The sequence below is a fragment of the Phacochoerus africanus genome, chromosome 1 (assembly GCF_016906955.1).
Source record: "Phacochoerus africanus isolate WHEZ1 chromosome 1, ROS_Pafr_v1, whole genome shotgun sequence".
In the NCBI taxonomy this organism is placed as follows: Eukaryota; Metazoa; Chordata; class Mammalia; order Artiodactyla; family Suidae; genus Phacochoerus; species Phacochoerus africanus.
The window spans coordinates 72,126,185-72,146,977 of NC_062544.1; the positions used below are offsets into that span (position 1 = coordinate 72,126,185).

The 20,793-nt window shown below is 32.5% G+C and overlaps 1 protein-coding gene across 4 annotated transcripts in view; it reads left to right on the plus strand.

Annotated features, from left to right (window-relative positions):
• The window catches only part of CDH18 (cadherin 18), a 721,675-nt gene that overhangs the window by 655,937 nt on the left and 44,945 nt on the right, over positions 1 to 20,793 (plus strand). For all 4 annotated transcript variants that reach the window (XM_047767725.1, XM_047767734.1, XM_047767743.1 and 1 more), the window contains exon 9: positions 19,379 to 19,500. In XM_047767725.1, coding sequence (XP_047623681.1) covers positions 19,379 to 19,500 — 122 coding nt within the window. The remainder of the gene's footprint in view (positions 1 to 19,378; positions 19,501 to 20,793) is intronic.

Below are 20,793 nucleotides of genomic sequence, written 5' to 3' on the forward strand. Positions count from 1 at the left end.
TTGTTTTTAGATTCTCCAGAGTTACACATGCATGTTTTGATATTAAAAATAATAAAAGAAATTTAGGATACAAATGTAAAATTGAAGGGGAATGTATTATGAATAAAGCCTTAAGAAGTCTACTGGAAAATAACATTATAAGGGATGAAAAACAGAAAAATTAGGACCAATTTGAAGCACAGAATAAAGTGGCTAAACATACACTAATAATCAAAGCAATATAAATGATATAAACATTACCATAGTTGAATTAAAATAAGAAAATCTTTATGCTACTCATAATAGACACGATAGATGTAGAAAATTTTAAAATAATAGAATACAATAAAAATAGATGATTCTAACCAAAAGAAATCTGGGAGAACTGTTAATATCAGACAAAATATACATAAAAGAAATTATCATGATTGAAAACTATTACATTTAGAATGGACAAACAATAAAGTCCTACTGTATAGTTTAAGAAACTCTCCAATCTCCTAGGATAGACCATGATGGGAAATAATATAAAATAAGAATCTATATCCAGAGTTCCCTTCATGGCTCAGCAATTAATGAACCTGACTAGAATCCATGAGGGCACAGGTTTGATCCCTGGCCTTGCTCAGTGGGTTAATGTTCTAGCATTGCCATGAGCTGTGGTGTAGGTTGCAGATGTGGCTCGGATCCCGTGTTGCTGTGGCTGTGGCATAGGCCAGCAGCTGCAGATCTGATTTGACCCCTGGCCTGGGAATTTTTTATGCCCTAAAAAGCAAAAAAAAAAAAAAAAAAGAATCTATATCTCTATCTACCTATCTACATATCTACCTACCTATCTACCTATAAATGACTGAGTCACACTTGCTATAAGCAGAAATTGGCACAACATTGTAAATCAACTATAGCTTAATAAAAAATTAAAAATAAAAGCTGAAAAAAAAAGCTATCTTGATAATAAGAAAGTCAACTTATATTAACATGTATCACCATATGTCACCAGGATGATGTAACCACTGAAACTTGTATGTACCTAATAAGCATAGTCAAAATAAACAAAAGACATATATTTTTTTAATTTTAATTTTATTGAAGTATAGTTGACTTACAATGTTACATTAATTTCTGCTATACAGTAAAGTGACTCAGTTATACACATATATTCTTTTTCGTTATAGTTTATCCAAGGCTACTGAATATGATTCCCTGTGCTATACCATAGGACCTTGTTGTTTATCCATCCTATATATACTAGTTTACCTCTTCTAATGCCAAACTCCCAATCCTTCCTTCTCCCAACTGCACTTTGACAACCACAGGTCTGTTCTCTGTATCTGTGAGTCTGTTTTTGTTTTTTAGATATGTCGATCTGTGTTATATTTTAGATTCCGCATCTAAGTGATATCATAGTATTTGTCTTTCTCTTTCTGACTTACTTCACTTGGTATGATACTCTCTAGGTCCACCTATGTTGCTGCAAACAGCATCGTAACATTCTTTTTAACAGCTGTGTAATATTCTCTTGTATATATGTACCACATCTTCTTTATCAACTCATCTGTCAATGAATACTTAGGTTGTTTCTATGTCTTGACTATTTTAAATAGTGCTGCTATGAACATAAGGTTACATATATCTCAAATTATTATTTCAAATTATAATTTGATTTGTAATTTTGAATTATAATTTCCATTTTATGGAAAACAAACAAACAAAAATGTTAGGAGTTCCCATTGTGGCTCAGTGGGTAAAAACACAACATAGTGTCTGTGAGGATGTGAGTTCAATCCATGGCCTCAGTGGGTTAAGTATCCAGTATCATCACAAGCTGTGGCATAAGTCACAGATTCAGTTTAGGTCCAGTATTGCTGTGCCTGATGTAGGACAGCAGCTGCAGCTATGATTTAACCTCTAGCCCAGGAACTTCCATGTTCCACAAGTGTGGCCCTAAAAAGAAGAAAGAAAAATTAAGTGTTAAATGAAATACAAGATAACATAATTATGACTCAGGAATACAGAAAGTTTTATAAAAATACAAATTGTACAACCCTTAAATGAAGACATAGAAGAGTAAAACTAGACAAACGACTCTACTGAATGGTACAAGGATCCATTCAAGAAGAGGATATATGTAATATATGCCCTTAAAATAGGAGCACCTAGATACCTACAACAAATACTAGCAGACATAAAAGGAGAAATTGATGGGAATACAATAATAATTCAGTTTTGGTGACCCTGTATGTTTCTAGAGACAGCCTGCCAAAAGTAAATCAAGAAGAAATAGATCAGTTGAACAGATTGACCACTAGAAATGAAATTGTATATGTAGGAGTTCCCGTCGTGGTGCAGTGGTTAATGAATCCGACTAGGAACCATGAGGTTGCGGGTTCGGTCCCTGCCCTTGCTCAGTGGGTTAACGATCCGGCGTTGCCGTGAGCTGTGGTGTAGGTTGCAGACGCGGCTTGGATCCCGCCTTGCTGTGGCTCTGGCGTAGGCCGGTGGCTACAGCTCCGATTCGACCCCTAGCCTGGGAACCTCCATATGCCTCGGGAGTGGCCCAAAGAAATAGCAAAAAGACAAAAAAAAATTGTATATGTAATAAAAACACTCCCTACAACAAAAAGTCCAGGACCAGATGGCTTCACAAGTGAATTCTATCAAACATACAAGGAGGAACTTATATCCACCCTCTTTAAACTTTCCCAAAAGGTTGAAAAAGAAAGAACAGTCCCAGAGACATTCTATGATGCCACCAATTACCCTAATCCAAAACCAGACAAAGATACTACCAAAAAAGATAACTATAGGTCAATATCTTTGGTGGATATAGATGCAAAAATTCTCAAAAAAATTTTAGCCAACTGAATCCAATAGCATATAAAAAAGATTATACACTACGACCAAATGGGATGGTTGTCCCAGGTTCACAAGGATGATTCAATGTACACAAATCAATCAATATCATAATGTAACTCTGTGTACTCCTAAATGAATAGCTAAAATTTAAAGAAGTTATCAACTCCAAATAATGAGGTACTGAAACCAGAATTCAACATTTTATAAAATGTTACGATGATATTGGAAAAATAGTTTCTTTCTCATAAAGTCAAAAGTGTATATTGTGTGATGGAAACATTCTACTTATAGGCATTTATCCAGACAAATGAAAACATATATCCACACAAATACCGCAGAAAAGAAAAGAAAATCATGGACATGGAGAATAGATTTGTGGTTGCCAAGGGGGAGGGGAAGGAGTGGGATAGACTGGGAATTTGAGGATAACAGATGCAAACTATTGCCTTTTTAATGAGGATATCCTGCTGTATAGCCTTTGTAATGGGGATATCCTGCTGTATAGTCACTTATGATGGAGCATGATAATGTGAGCAAAAGGAATGTATATGTGTATGTGTGACTGGGTCACCTTGCTGTATAGTAGAAAATTGACGGAACACTGTAAACCAGCTATGATGGAAAAAATAAAAGTCATTATAAATGAAAAAAAATAAAAAAGAAAAAATGTATAACATTTTAGGATTAAGAAATAAAATAGAGGGAAAGTAAAAAGAAAAAAAGAAAAGTAAAACTATGAAAATTATACTTGGTAACTAGAACATAATTCAAAATAATGAATGATGTGTATATATATATATATCTCAAATAGTATATAGATAATTGGACCAACTATTTTTCAATTGCTATTGCAGTATTTTTTATTTACAATATAAATGTATTGATAACTTAAGTGTATACTCAGTTTAAGTAATAAAATGAACATTAATTTAAGAGTTACCACCTCAAAGAAATAAGTTTACCTGTGCCTCACTGTGACATCTTTGTCCTTTCCCTCCAGAGCTCATCAATGTTGAATTTTGTATTATTTGTTCCTTTTTTCTTTATAGTTTTACCAAACACAGTTTGACAACTTATCCATACTTATGTATATAATGACATATTTATAGTTAAAATAAATTTATTGACTCATGAGCATTGTAAATATAAATGAGCTAATATTATATGCACTGTCTATGATTTTTTTCCATGCTATATTTTTAACATTCATTCATGTGGAGAAGTACACAAAAGTTTATTCATTTTCACACTGATGAAAAAATAAATCTGTGTCCATTAATGCATGCAACCTCCAATGGCTTTCAGTTGTCTTCTAGTTTTTATAGCTTCAGGTATTGTTAATATTGCTGCTATAACATGTCTTACACATTTATTTCATTGCAAATGTGAAAAACTTCTCTATGTATATTCCTTGAGTGCACATACCAAGAGCATATCATATATTTCTAAAAGTATTTGCAAATGTTTTTCAAAAAGAGAATATTGAATGTATGTTTTAATAAATATATCACTTTATTCAGTGATTTACTCAAGTACTAGTGCATATGTTTTATATGTGAATTAAAGATCATTTCACCAATAGTTTTCATTTTATGCAGCAAAATTCCACTCTAAAATATATTTGTATTCAGTTCCAAAATCACATTAATTGTCCTAAATCTCACCTTTCATGTTACATGATTTGAAATTGTAAGAATTTAAAGATAATAGAAAAAATGTTCTAATATCTTATATATGGATCTGAATACACTTTAGGGATTTTTTTTTAATAAATGTAGACTCCTGACATTTTATTATTTTCATGTTATATGTTTCTCCATTTTTCACTTCTGTGTTTATGAAGAATATTTATTTATATCAAATTAATTATCATTCTATTATCAATAAAGTCCTTGCATTATCTTAGTAGGCAGTAATGTGTAACATTTAAAAATATTAAATCTGGGAGTTCCCATCGTGGCGCAGTGGTTAGCGAATCTGACTAGGAACCATGAGGTTGCGGGTTCGGTCCCTGCCCTTGCTCAGTGGGTTAAGGATCTGGGGTTGCCATGAGCTGTGGTGTAGGTTGCAGACGCGGCTCAGATCCCGCATTGCTGTGGCTCTGGCGTAGGCCAGTGCCTACAGCTCCGATTCGACCCCTAGCCTGGGAACCTCCATATGCCATGGGAGCGGCCCAAAGAAATAGCAAAAGGACCAAAAAAAAAAAAAATTAAATCTGAAGTGAGACAGGCTTTAGTTAAATAATACTGTTTCTGTTCATTAAAAGTAGTTGTAACTTGGGGGAATTTTTTTTTTCTTTTTATGACAATTCAGGGTCCTTAACCCACTGAGTGAGAACAGGGTTCAAACCTGCATCCTCAGGGACACTGTGGTGGGTTTGTAACCTGCTGATTCAAAATGGGAATTCTGGAATGTAGGGAGGTTATTTAACAAAAGCAGTACATATTTTCTTATCTGTAACAAAGGATTATAGAAAGGATTAAATTAAATATCTTCACCGAGTATCTGGTACATGGTGGCATAATAAATGTCAGCTCTTATTATTATCTTAAATATGACTGAAATATAAGCTAAATTAATATCAGTCATTACTTGATACATTTTCATGGGGCTTAGAGATAAAATTACATTTTGAAAACCACCAAAATTACATTTTGTGTTTTTAGTTTTTTTTATTCTTTTTTAAATTATTATTTCCCCAATACAATTTTTTTTCTACTGTACAGCATGGTGACGCAGTTACACATACATGTACACATTCTATTTTCTCACATTATCATGCTCCATCATAAGTGACTAGACATAGTTCCCAGTGGATCCCAGTGGATAGCAGGATCTCATTGCTTATCCATTCCAAAGGCAATAGTTTGCATCTATTAACCCCAAGCTCCCAATCCACCCCACTCCCTCCCCCTCCTCCTTGCAACCACAAGTCTATTCTCCAAGTCCGTGATTTCCTTTTCTGTGGAAAGTTTCATTTGTTCTGTATATTAGATTCCAGGTATAAGTGATATCATATGGTATTTGTCTTTCTCTTTCTGACTTCACTCTGATTTTTTTAATTGGACAATATTGGCATGTACTAAAACATAAAAATCGTGTTATATTTCAGTGGGTTTTCAAATACACACTTCCATGTATTTGAATCATTCCACTTTCAAGGTACAGGACATTTATGAACCTCAGAGGGGTTCTCCTTTACAGTCAATACCATTACCCTCACTCCTCAGAGGTAACAATATGGTGATTTATTTCTGCCATTTCTAAAATTTCATATAAATAAAATCACAATGTATACAAGATTTGAGGCATATAGAATATATACTTTGGGCTGCTTTTGAACAGCAAAATATTTTGAAATTAATCTATATTAGCAGCAGTATTTTATTTCCTGTTATTTATAAATAATATTCCTTTATGAATATAATATATCTATTTTCCTACTGACTAGCATTTAATGTTTTTCCTGTTTGGGGCTATCATTTGTAAAAATGCTATATAAATTTTTACACCAGTATTTGTGTGGATATATGTTTTCATTTGTCTGGATAAATGCCTATAGGTAGAATGTTTCCATCACACAATATACACTTTTGACTTTATGAGAAAGAAACTATTTTTCCAATATCATCGTAACATTTTATAAAATGTTGAATTCTGGTTTCAGTACCTCATTATTTGGAGTTAATAACTTCTTTAAATTTTAGCCATTCATTTAGGAGTATAGTAGAGTTACATTATGATATTAATTTATGTAACTTTAATGATAAAAGATGCTAAACACTTTTTCATATCTGTATTGATCATACATATGTATTATGCCCACTTTGTTTTGAGTTGATTTCCTACAATTAAATATTGTAAGAATTATTTTTCCATTCTGAACATAAATTCTTAGAGATAGAATAGAATAGGATTAAAAAAAAACATAACTATATCCATTTTGAGGCTTACTGCTTTATTAACTATACTTTTCGAAGAACGGAAAAATTTAATTATCGTGAGTTAACATGGTCCATTTTTATTTTATAATGAGTCATCTCTGTCTTATTTATAAAATTTTTGCCTGCCCAGAGTTCTGAAAGTTTTTTTTTTCCCTAATGGATTTATAGTTTTAGTTAAGTTTGCGTTCAACTCTCATCTAGAATTATTTTTTGTGCCCGAATTATGTAGGGATGGAAGTAGATTTTTTTCTGGTATAGCTGTCAATTTGTTGGAAAGCTTTCCTGTTCTTGATTGAATCATCTCAGCAAATTTGTCAAAAATCAATTGACTATATATGTATGATACTATTTTTGGGTAATCTTTTCTGTTTTGTTGATTTATTTGTCTATAGTATTGTATTTGTCCACATGCCAATGGCATATCATTTTGATTACTGTAATTTTATAGAGAATTATGAAATCAGGAAGCAAAACATGTCAAGCTATGATTATATTTTTCACAATTGATTTAGAATTCTGGATTTTTACAAGTCCTTATAAGTTTTCGAAACAGCTTGCCAATTTCTGTCAAAAAAATAAAACTGCTGAGTTTTAGTTTGGTATTAGATTAAATTATATAGATCATTTGTGGAGGATTGACATTTTAATAGTGTCAAATTTTCCAATCCATGTATCTGCAATATCTCTCCATTTATTTAATTATTCCTAGACTTCTGTCAGCAATGTATCATAGTTTTCTTGTGAATGTATTATACATATTTTGTCAAATTTTTCTCTATGTATTTTGTGATTTTTTAGGCCATTATACATATTTAAAAAATTTAAACAAATATTTGTAAAAGATTTATCAAATGTTTTAAAATTTTCAAAAATCTAATATTATTTATATTGCAATTAATATGTAAATTAAGTGAAGTTCCCATTGTGACTAAGGGTAAGGATCCCAACTAGTATCCATGAGGATGAGGGTTGGATCCCTGGCCTCCCTCAGTGGATTAAGGATCCCACGTTACCATTAGCTGTGTGTAGGTCAGATGCGGCTCAGATCCTGCATTGCTGTGGCTGTGGAGTAGGCAGGCAGCTGCAGCTCTGATTCAACCCCTACCTGGAAATTTCCATGTACTGCAGGAGTGGCCCTAAAAGGGCAAAAAAAAGGGGGGGTAAAATAAGTGATACTATTTCTTGGTTCCAAAGTAAAAAAAAATCTCAAAATATATGTGTTTTATTTAAAATACAAATTTATTAAGGAATCATTTAAATAGTAAAATCACTATTTTTTAAATGTAAAATGGGCTCAGTTCACGCTTCTCTCAAGGAACATAATTTTTCACTGTTTTCCAATATCTGAGAACATTAACTTCATATATTTTGCTCAGTTTTATTGTCATTTATGATATCAAGTTAATCTGGTATCAGTTGGTACTTCCTGGCCAAAATATAAAGTTTCCTTTTGTGAATGCTATTACAAAATCTGTTAAACTTGTAATTATAATTCTGTAATTAATTTAAATGTATTAAGTAATGTGATATTCACACACAGTAGAATCAGGATTTGTGTACCTTAAGCTTTAAGTTTTTCTGTCTTGATAAAAATGATTTACTAAAAAATTCTATGATTTAGAAGAAAAAGACAACAATTATAAAATTTCAGGGAATTTCATAAAAATATTTCTATACTTAAATTATTTTCATTATTAGTTTTTATTTTTTGTCTTTGTCTTTTCTAGGGCTGCACCCACGGCATGTGGAGGTTCCCAGGCTAGGGGTCTAATTGGAGCTATAGCCACCAGCCTACACCAGAGCCACAGCAATGTCAGATTAGAGGTGCATCTGTGACGTACACCACAGCTCATGGCAATGCTGGATCCTTAACCCACTGAGCAAGGCCAAGGATCGAACCCACAACCTCATGGTTCCTAGTCAGATTTGTTAACCACTGAGCCATGACGGGAACTCCCTTAAATTATCTTTAATTTATCTTCACATTTTCCTTCACTTGGCTTAAACCTATTTTGGATTTGTGGTTTTTACAGGACAGTGACGATAAACCCAAGCATCAGCACATCTGTTCTCAGAGATAAGTCTTTGACTATACAAACAGAGATTCTTCTGAGATGAATGATTATGTATTCAAATATTTTATACTAATGTTCATAATGTATATATTATTTTTATTAATGATTTCTTATGTTAGCTATTTTTCTATAAATAACAAAGCCACTTTCAGGTGCAGATTATATCTGATGAAAAATTTTTATTGTCCTTATACTGCTAACTCAAAAAATGACAAAGAATGCAAAACAATGTTTTATTTAACAGTGAACTTTTAAACAGCATAAAAACATGACTGCAAATATAAATTCAAAAGACACCACAGTAGTTGACCTCCAGCTGAATTTTGGGAAGTCTAATAAAGAAGAAATCTAGAAGAGTTCACAGGCATTATGGAGGAATAAACCAAGAAGGAAAATAAATGTTGAAATGGTGAATTAATATTAAAAATTAGAAATTAAGGTTACATTTTTGGATTCTTTACTATAATGGAAGGGACCAATTATGACATTTTAATAGAGATTATAAAAACTATTTTAAGTAAATTTTATAATCAATAGCATATACTTAGATCACCCCAAAATAATTAATTTCACATAGAGGTGAATTATTTTTACTTTCCAATTCTGAATTGCAGAACAAAGACAGTATTCATTCCTAAAATCAAAGATAGGAGTTAAATTTTTGAGGCTTCCAACTTCTATTAGTCTCAGGCAATAATACTAAAGACATATCTTTGCTGTTGGAGAATTTATGGGTAACATGAAAAAAATCATGTCCTTAAGGAAATTGAAATTCACTTTAAGTAATTCACTTCAGTCTGGATTTTTATGATGGTCAGGGTCTTAGTAAGATTTTATACTGTAAACTAGCAAAAAATTAAATTAGTACATGGAGTAAGCTTTGAATGATACAATACTAATTGCCTTGTAATTTTTGAATGTGTTCTAGGCAAGTATTAGTTTTCTTTACCTATTGCAACAGCAACCTAAATAATAAATCTAAAATATGTAGGGTTGCTTTAATTTTCTATCATATAATATTTGCCTAATGTTTTATTTTAAACCATTTCATTTGAGTACAAGAATGTTTGAAATTAATCTACTAGATATCATATATATTTTTTATCCATTATGACAAATAACTTTGATTACATTTGTTTTCTCAATTAATATTTAAATAAGATGTAAGGAAAGGAAGGAAAAAGAGAAAGGAGGGCATACTAGGGGCACCAGGCATATGCCAGACATTGAGATAACTTTATGAATAGAGTAATTCTCACTTATATTAATGACTCATATTAGTAAGGAATTTCTATTTCCTATTAATTATTTTATCTTTTGGGGGTCCTAAATATTAAGTGGCTTTCATAGACAATTTTTTTTTCCTTTTAGTTCCACACCTGAAGCATTATGGAAGTTCCTGTTCCAGGGGTCAAATCAGAGCTGCAGCTATTGGCCTACACCACAGCCATAGTAACACCAAATACAAGCAACTTCTGTGACCTATGCTGCCACTTGGGGCAATGCAGAATCCTTAATCCACTGAGGGAAGCCAGGGATCAAACCTGCATCCTCATGGATATACTAATGTTCAAGTTCTTAACTGACTGAGCTACAACTGGAATGCCACAAGAGTTTTTAAATAACAAGTATAAATAGCAAAACTATTTTTGTTTCAAAGCAAATATATTATGTGGTATATTTAAGATTCTTTGAGCACTTGTTTGAAAAACTCAATTTTTATATATCTGGTTATGGAAATGGTGGAAACATATCTGTTCAAATTAAATTATTAGGCAAGCAATATAAAATGTTCTACTATTAATCCATATTAACTATTAAGAGTGTAGACTGTTTTGGTTTGCAGGTATTTGCCTATAGTGAAATATTTTCATAGAGCTCAAAGTATCAGACCAAAATACAACTTCGTATTGCATCCTTATAAGCATGGGCATTTATGAAATTTAGACAACTATAGATGTAATCATTTAATTAGATTTGTAATCACGGAAATTTATTATTTTAGAAGCATTTGAGTTTTTCATTTTTTGAGTGAATTTTCATAGAGAAGAAATAAAAAGGATTTTGAGGAAATTAATCTACATGATATAAACAAGAACATTTACACTAATCTCTTTATACATATTTCTGACTATTTAATACTAACTTCAGAATATGAATAATTAGATTAGAAATCTACTGAATTTCCTAACAAACCTTGTTACATATACTAATGAAAAGGATTTAGACTTTTAGGAGGGCATATTTAAGTAATGATGGCTTTGGAGTAAACACATACTAAATACTTAAGTCTCAATTTAAAAGACAAGTTGAGAAAAAAATATCATCATTGATTTATCCAGTCTGTGTTGATGGTAGGGAATACAGAAAGGGGTCCTGTTTCACTGGTCTTTGTTCTCTAGAGCCCATTATAATCCCACACACATATCAGATTCTCAAAGGGACTCACTAGATAAAATAGATTGTTCTTCAAGTTATATGGTGAATCTTCTAAATATTTTAATATGCAGTTAGCATTTGCACTGGAATTCTATATTCACCGCATCCTTATCTCCATAGGAGACACTCTGCTATGTGAGCTCCTGTCACTGGTTGCATAAACACAGATGAGCATTCCATAGTATAGTTTGTGCTGAAAATCACATGCACATGATTGTCAATGTGCATACATTTTGTTCTTGTTTCTGTTTTGTTTTTTCATTTTCAGAAAGGATTAAAATTGGTATTCTGCTATCAGGTTCAGTATTTTAAAGTTTACATAGCTTTTTTAATTGTTTCTCAAAAACATAGTTTTCCAAGTCCAATCATTCTTATTCCAGTTCATAAATGAAATAATTACAGCATGGAAATAACTTTCCAAAGTTTGTGTTTCTTAAGAGTTCGGCTCATACTGAAGTTTATCTGATTTGTGTTTTATTTACTCTGCTGTCCAAAGAACATGAAGCATGAACCTGAAAATAATAGTAGCAATAACAGAAATGTTGCATTAAGAACTCCAGGGATATTATCCAGTTTTTCCATAGGAAAATGCTTCTAACACACTTGAATATGTTCATATTTATAGGTAAAGTGATTGACATTCAGAGGGTAGAAAACTAACCCAAGGACTGAGGGAGATAAGAAATATAAACCCAAAGGAACTTGACAATTTACTAATATAGATTTAGTTAATTTCATTATTGAGCAGAAAATACTAGAATGAGTGTAGTTAGGCCACAAGTGGTTACAAAGCTACAGGAGGATTTCAGCTTAATTATCTGGAATTAAAGCTTTAGTTTTTTGTTTGTTTGTTTGCTTGCCTTTTTGCCTTTTCTAGGGCCGCTCCCGCGGCATATGGAGGTTCCCAGGCTAGGGGTCGAATTGGAGCTGTAGCCACCAGCCTATGCCACAGCTGCAGCAATGCAGTATCCAAGCCACATCTGGGACCTACACCACAGCTCACGGCAACACTGGATCCTTAACCCAATGAGCAAGGCCAGAGATCGAACCGGCAACCTCATGGTTCCTAGTCAGATTCGTTAACCATTGAGCCATGACGGGAACTCCTAAAGCTTCAGATTTTATAAATACTTCTACTTTTAGGAAATAGCAATTATTCAATTTGCATCTGTAATGACGTTAAGCTTACTCTGACGTTCTTTCTCATAACTCTTTTATCAGTACCTCCTGTGGTTACCCAGACAGTGTATGCCATACAGATCATTAGTTGCATCCACAATAAGGGTAGATTCAATTCAGCTTCCCCACAAAATTGTAGTAAGTCTACAGACAAATCAGTATCTGATCCCAGTGCTGTGCTTTTCATCCCTAAGGGATGGAATAGTTATTGTATATTGGTGATATTAAAGCATTGGGGCAGCATGGAGAGGGTCTATTTCCATCCAGAAGGATTTAATTTCCTGTACACAAGTACAGAATGTGTGTGAGGCTATTGCCATTCCAGAGGACATTGTGAACAATGAAGAAGTGGAGCAGGGAGAAGGGGACAGTTGAAAGTAGTCAAATGCTTGGTTGTTCCTTTAGTCTAGTCCTTCCTCAAGATGTAGTTTTTCCAGAATCCTCTCCTACAGAACATATTTCTGATATACTAATGTTGCTTCTAACTCTGTTCAGAAGAGGAGCTGAGAACTATTTACTCATTTTGAGGGTTTTGATACCAATAATTACAACTAATAATGTTATTCTTGCCTCAGATTTCTGGAACAAACTGCTTTGTCTGATCTTTAAAATGAGAAAATACCTGGCTGAGAAATATAAGAATCAGTAAACAGATATACAATGGTTACAATAGAAAAGATACATTCATATAGTGGCAATAGTAAGGCCTAAGAAGTGAACCATAACCCTGGCTTTGGCAGAGATGCCATTTAGATTGTGTCAGTTTTAATTTTGTAATTTACAACATGAGAATTCAGACTGAATATTCTCTTTTAGTTTTAAAATTATAAAAAGATAGAATATGATCAGTACTAGCTTCTTGAAAAGCTGTAGCAATGGCTTTTTTCGTAAGTTATTCTAAATGAGCAAATATTTAACTCAGCATTTAAATAAATTTAATTTACTGGATCTTTTTGTCTTTATAATACAAAATATTTTAACATAATAAGTATCTCATTATCTTTCATTATATATTGACAAAATTAATTAATGCCAATTATATTAATTATCATGTATTAAGCCATTTACAGATTATTATTTTTTTAAAAAAATTTATTGTTATTTCCCCAATACAATTTTTTTTCTACTGTATAGCATGGTGACCCAGGTACACATACATGTACACATTCTATTTTCTCACATTATCATGCTCCATCATAAGTGACTAGACATAGTTCCCAGTGCTACACAGCAGGGTCTCATTGCTAATCCATTCCAAAGGCAATAGGTTGCATCTATTAAACCCAAGATGTCAATCCACTCCACTGCCTGCCCCTCCCCCTTAGCAACCACAAGTCTGTTCTCCAAGTCCGTGGTCTTCTTTTCTGTGGAAAGGTTCATTTGTGCTATATTATTATATACCAGATATGAGTGATATCATATGGTATGTGTCTTTCTCTTTCTGACTTACTTCACTCAGTATGAGAGTCTCTAGTTCTATCCATGTTGCTGCAAATAGCATTATTTTGTTCTTTTTTATGACTGAGTACTATTCCATTATGTATATATACCACATCTTCCTAATCCAATCATCTGTTGATGGACATTTGGCTTGTTTCCATGTCTTGGCTATTGTGAGTAGTGCCACAATGAACATGCAGGTTCATGTGTCTTTTTTAAGGAAAGTTTTGTCCAGATATATGCCCAATAGTGGGATCGCTGGGTCATATGATAGTTCTACATATAGTTTTCTAAGGTACTGTTCTCCATAGTGGTTTTACCAGCTTACATTCCCACCAACAGGGCAGAGGGTTCCCTTTTCTCCACACCCTCTCAGCATTTGTTATTTGTGGACTTATTAATGATGGCCATTCTGATCGGTGTGAGGTGGTATCTTGTGGTAGTTTTGATTTGCAATTCTATAATAATCAGGGTTGTGGATGTTGAGCATTGTTTCAAGTGCTTGCTGGCCATCTGTGTATCTTCCTTGGAGAATTGTCTATTCAGGTCTCTTGCCCATTTTTCCATTGTGTTGTTGGCTTTTTTGCTGTTGAGTTGTATAAACTGTTTGTATATTCTAGGGATGAAGCCCTTGTCAGTTGCATCATTTGACATTGTTTCCTCCCATTCTGTAAGTTGCCTTATTGTTTTCTTCTTGGTTTCCTTTGCTGTGCAAAACCTTGTCAGTTTGATTAGGTCCCATTGTTTATCTTTGCTTTTATTTCTGGTGCTTTGGGAGATTGACCTGAGAAAACATTTGTAAGATTGATGTCAGAGAATGTTTTGCCTATGATCTCTTCCAGGCATTTTATAGTGTCTTCAGAAATCAGTCACATTTCTGTATACTCACAATGAAATATTAGAAAAGAAATACAAAAATACAATACTTTTTAAAATTGTACCCAAAAAATTAAATACCAGGGAATACACCTGACCAAAGAGGTAAAAGACTTATATGCTGAGAACTATAAAACATTAATCAAGGAAATTAAAGAAGATGTAAAGAAATGGAAAGATATTCCATGCTCCTGGGTTGGAAAAATTAATATTGTAAAAATGGCCATATTACCCAAAGCAATCTACAGATTCAATGCAATACCTATCAAATTACCCAGGACATTTTTCACAGAACTAGAGCAAACAATCCAAAAATGTATATGGAACCACAAAAGACCCAGAATTGCCAAAGCAATTCTGAGGAACAAAAACCAAGCAGGAGGCATAACTCTCCCAGATGTCAGGCAATATTACAAACCCACAGTCATCCAAACAGTGTGGTACTAGTACCAAAACAGACAGACAGACCAAGGGAATGGAATAGAGAACCCAGAAATAAACCCAGACACCTGTGGTCAATTAATCTTTGACCAAGGAGGCAAGAACATAAAATGGGAAAAAGACAGTTTTTTCAGCAAGCATTGCTAGGAAACCTGGACAGCTTCATGCACATCATTGAAACTAGAACACACCCTCACACCATGCATGAAAATAAACTCAAAATGGCTGAAAGACTTAAATATAGATTATATTCATTTCAAAATTTTTTATAACTTTTTTTCTGTATATTTAATGTGGTATTCAAAATCTACAAAGAATATATTGCAAAGCATACTTATATATCACAGTACTTAAATACTAGTGTTATTAAGAACATTATCCTCAACAATACACTATTTCATTTTGCAGTCAATTATTTAGTTTTGCATGCATTTTTTTTTAGTTTTACGATGTTTTCCCATATCTGAATGCAATTTTCTGAGACATTTATAAAAATGATACTTCAATTAACATTTTTTTTTGTCTTTTTAGAGCTGCACCCATGGATGGCATATGGAGGCTCCAAGGCTAGGGGCCCAATAAGATATGTAGCCACCGCCCTACACTATAGCCATAGCAACTCTGGATCTGTGCCACATCTGTGACCTGCACCACAGCTCTCAGCAACGCCAAATCCTTAACCCACTTAGCAAGGCCACGGATTGAACCTACGTCCTCATGGATGCTAGTCAGGTTTCTTAACCACTGAGACATGATGGGAACTCTCAATCAACATTTTGTTTCATAGTTTGTCATAAGTATGCTATTTTTTATCTCTATGACATAAATACATCACAATTACTGCATCTCTTCAGCTATTATTAAACCTTTGCATTTTCCTGTTGTTATTCCTGTTAATTATACTGGTGGTGTATGTGTTAAAGAGATTTTCCAACAGATATGAGCCAGGGAAATGACTAGATGTTGGGCGTGAGGATATACAACTGTATTATATGTAGCGTACTTTTATTTATAGGTATTCCCATTGGTCTATGTCCAATCCAACTCTTGGAAAATCTTGTCAAGCTTCTTAATATTGTATCAATATTATTAGGACTAAATGGTACTTTATTTTGATTATCCTAACTTTCTTTATTTTATTTTATTTTTGGGCCATGCTCATGGCATGCAGAAGTTCCCAGGCCAGGAATCAAACCCAAGCCATAGCAGTGACAATGTCAGATCCTTAACCCAGTGAGTCATCAGAGAACTCTATAATCTACATTTATTTAAATACTATTGATGTTGAAAACTTTTCCATATGTCTACTTGCCATTCATATTACTTCTGTTAAATGTTTTTATATTGTTTTTATATTCCTTTTTATATTGAGCTGTCTCTTTTTATTGGTTTAATACCTTTTATTACATATTGTAGATATAGGTGTATGTGCTGCAAACATATTCACTCATTTTGTGGCATTTGTTTCCTCTAGTGGCATATTTGGAGGAACTGAAAAAAGTCACATCAGAATGCAATCAAATTTATCAATGCTTCTTTTATGATTAGTGCATTTTCTCTTTTGAAATCTTTAATGAACCTTAATATATTATATGATAATATTTTCTTCTAAACTATATATAGTTTTGCCTTATACATTTAAGTCCTTAATTATTTAAGGTGTATTTGTGCATGGTGAAATGTATGGCCCATTTTATAATGATGATGATATCGATAACAAGCTTTACAAACACCACTTCTTGCTAAATCTGTACTTTGCCCACTGATCTGTAATAGCATCATTACCATATATTAAATTTCTCTACATACTGAATCTGTGGCTGGGTTCTGTTTCCTGTTTCTGTTTGTCTATCACTTTGTCATAGTGACTTAAGTTCTAATAACATATAATAAGGCTTGATAATTGGTAAAGCATGAATTCTTTATTGCACTTTATCATACAAATATTGACAATTTTAATATTTAGAATTCTTAGAATCAGCTTTCAATTTCCATGAACATTTCTCATTGGATTATATAAAAAATACACATCAATTTTGAGGGCTGGATTTATGCATAATATTTTATCTTCCAATCATATAAGTGATATAGCTCTTAATTACTTTAGATCTTCTCTAGTGAAGTGTATTGCATTCTTTCCTATACTTTTTTTAGATTTATTTCTAGAAACTTCATAGCTTTTTTTATAAACTCTTGTTAGCTTTTCATCATTAAGAATAATTTTTCTTGTAGTTTTTGTTGTTGTTTGTTTAATGTGTCCTTAATCATCTTGAGAGAGTACAGTATTTTCCTAGTTCAAGAGTTTGTTTGTTTTTGCTTTTGATTTTCCTCTGTTTTGTTTTGTTTGAATGTATGATATTAAATTTATTGTTTTTATGTGTATTATGTTGAGCATCTATATGTTTTTTTTTTATTTTTTGTCTTTTTGCCTTTTCTAGAGCCACTCCCACGGCATATGGAGGTTCCCAGGCTAGGGGTCGAATCAGAACTGTAGCCACTGGCCTACACCAGAGCCACAGCAATGCCAGATCCAAGCCGCGTGTGAGACCTACACCACAGCTCACGGCAATGCCGAATCTTTAACCCACTGAGCAAGGCCGGGGACCAAACACACAACCTCATGGTTCCTAGTTAACCACTGCGCCACGAAGGCAGCTCCTATATGGGGGTTTTTTGTTCCTTATTTCATTAACTTTGTGGATAAATTATGCTTTTTAAAGATTTTCTTTCTTCATTTCTTTCCTCCTTCCCTCTTATCTTCCTTCCTCTCTTCCTTCTAACCTTCCTTTAATGCTGACCTAAGCAAGAATTCCTAGAACTAAATTAAGGATAGATTTTTCTTTTATGTAACAGTGGAGTGAGTTTGGTATTATTTTGATTAGTCCATTGACAGCTAATATCTCTCATGAGGGGGATCATGCAGCATTGATATTAAAACTTTGCCAGCCATAGAAAACAAGTTGTAAATATTTCCTCCTTACTCTGCTTTCTGAGGAAACCATGTATAAGAATGAAGCTACTTATTTATTTAATTTAGTAAAAGTATCTAGGCCTGATTTTTGTCTCTTTGAAATCGTTATTTTTTATCTAAAAATTGATTTTCTTTAGTTATGGTAGTATTATCTTGTTGTTTTTTCTATCTCTTTTAAAGAATACATATGACATGTTTTAATCCATCCATTTTCCTAATGGATAATTAAATAATGGAAAATTTAAAAATAAATTTTTTAATTTATTCTGTTATGTAATTATACTCCCTTTTTTGTAATGTGGTTACTTTTTGCCTTCTCATACTCTACGTTGATAAATTGACAAATTTGTGTATTTTTTTTACTAGTTTTTAAAAATATATATTAGTGTGTTGTTACAAGTTTAATTTTGGATTTTTTATTTTTTAATTTATGGTAGACAATGACAGAAACATCAGTAATAAAAAATAATTTTAATTTTTCCATTATGAATTCTACATTTTTAGCTTTGACATATAAAATAAACCAAACATTTATATTTTCCTTATATCTCAGAATTTATAAACTTACTGAAAAGTGGGAAGGCATATTTTAAAGTATTGACAGTATTATTTTGATATTTACCAGAGTTACATGTGAGTTCCATGCTCAGTTCTAATTTAAATTATTCTTTATTTTTCCCCAACTATGACTTGATACCACAAACTGTGTATATTCTATTAGAAGAAAATTATCCCTGTGTAAAGATTTTTACTTTATATTTCATCCCAGTTTATTTATACTTGAAGTTTTGAACTTTTAAAAGTTTATGTGATTTTTTTTTACCAACCACTGTGCTTTTCTTAGATTAATGATGAAACCAATTGTTCATTCCTTAGACTCTGACAGCGTACAATGAATTCTGACAACTTTCTCCCACTCCAGTTCCTGAATAACATGTAATTTCCTTGATATGACAAAATATCATTTTAGCATTTCTGTCATGCCTTGGTGTTCATTTTTCATTTTTCTGTAAGTTAATGAGTTCTAACAAAGAGTGCCTTCATAAAGTTGTCTTTTGCCAAGAGTCCTGCTGTAGCATATGGGGCTAGTGACAAGCTACAGTATTAAGAAGATTGCTTTAAACCAAGCCTCTAAAGTGTGCATGGAAATACTAAATACATCCTTGTCTGTTTTGCAGACAATCCTGGTTTGCTGAGCCATGTCACAGTGGGTATTAGAGTTTTGGATGTCAATGACAATCCACCCGAACTTGCCAGAGAATATGATATTGTCGTCTGTGAAAACTCTAAGCCTGGCCAGGTAAGTTAATTGTTTTCTTCCTATCATTTGAATGGAAGAAAAACAAGCAGCTCTGTATCTATTATTCTTAGGCATAATCCTCAAAAATCCCCAGTGTTATTTTTGTGCTCAGTAAAAATAATTTTATAAAGCTTTAAGTACAATAAAATGTTTGGAGAATCATAGAAAATAAATTTTCTCTGGATCCCAAATGTAATTCAAAAAATGAACTCATTCATACATGCATATATTATACCAATAAAATCATATTGAATCCTTTGAGTACAGCCCAGTACCTGTATATTAAATGAGGAGGAAACAGTGAACATTCCTGTCCTAATGAACCTTAGAGACTACCGTAGGGAGGAGATACTGCCTGGTCTGTTTTGGAAGGAATTAAAGAGTGACATACTGGCCATTAAGTGATATGAATACTAGTAGATATTAGATTTAACAACATGAAGAGTGTGTACGTTTTAAGGCACTGGGGAGAGTGAAGAATGGAGAGAAGAGATTGAACAAAGGATGTAAATCTGGATGAGGCACAGAAGCCAGTTAAAGAAGCATGACAATTCTGAAGAGAGGCCAGTGTTGCTCATGCTCATAAACCAAGTGGTATATATATATACACACACACACATATACATACATATATATATATTTTACATAGGAAGACTCCTATGTAAAATATAAATTTTTTTATGTTTCTTTCTCATAGCAAAATTAGAAAATACGAATGAAAACAAAATGACCAAAATTTATATTTGAAAGTACTTATAGATTATATGTTTTATGCTAACAATATATTAATATTATCACTTTAGGTACTTAAACACATATCACCATTTCAAAGACAATAAATTATTTTATGGTACAAATATATAATGATTTTCTTACCAAATCCCACCTACATTGTGTTAGATATGGATTCACACATCCTAGACTTATTTTCATAATATATTATACAAGTAAAATTGATGAGGAAAATGTAATACTTTGAAATGGAAAATTTATATTTAAAAAATATAGCCGCTTAATAATTGATCTCACTTTTTGGTAATAACCACATATTTGATACACTGAAAAATAGATTAAATTAAAATATCCATCTCAAGGCATGGAAGGACAAAAACATAGGAAGCATCAATAACACTATGAAAGACATATGAAACATGCAGGTCTAACACACAAGTTATTCAATTTGGCCAGAAATAATATTTGAGATCATGACTTAAAAAAATTTCTATACTTTTAGTAATCATTAAGTCAAAAATTCAAGAAGTATAAAAACAAACAAAAAAACCCTAAATAACT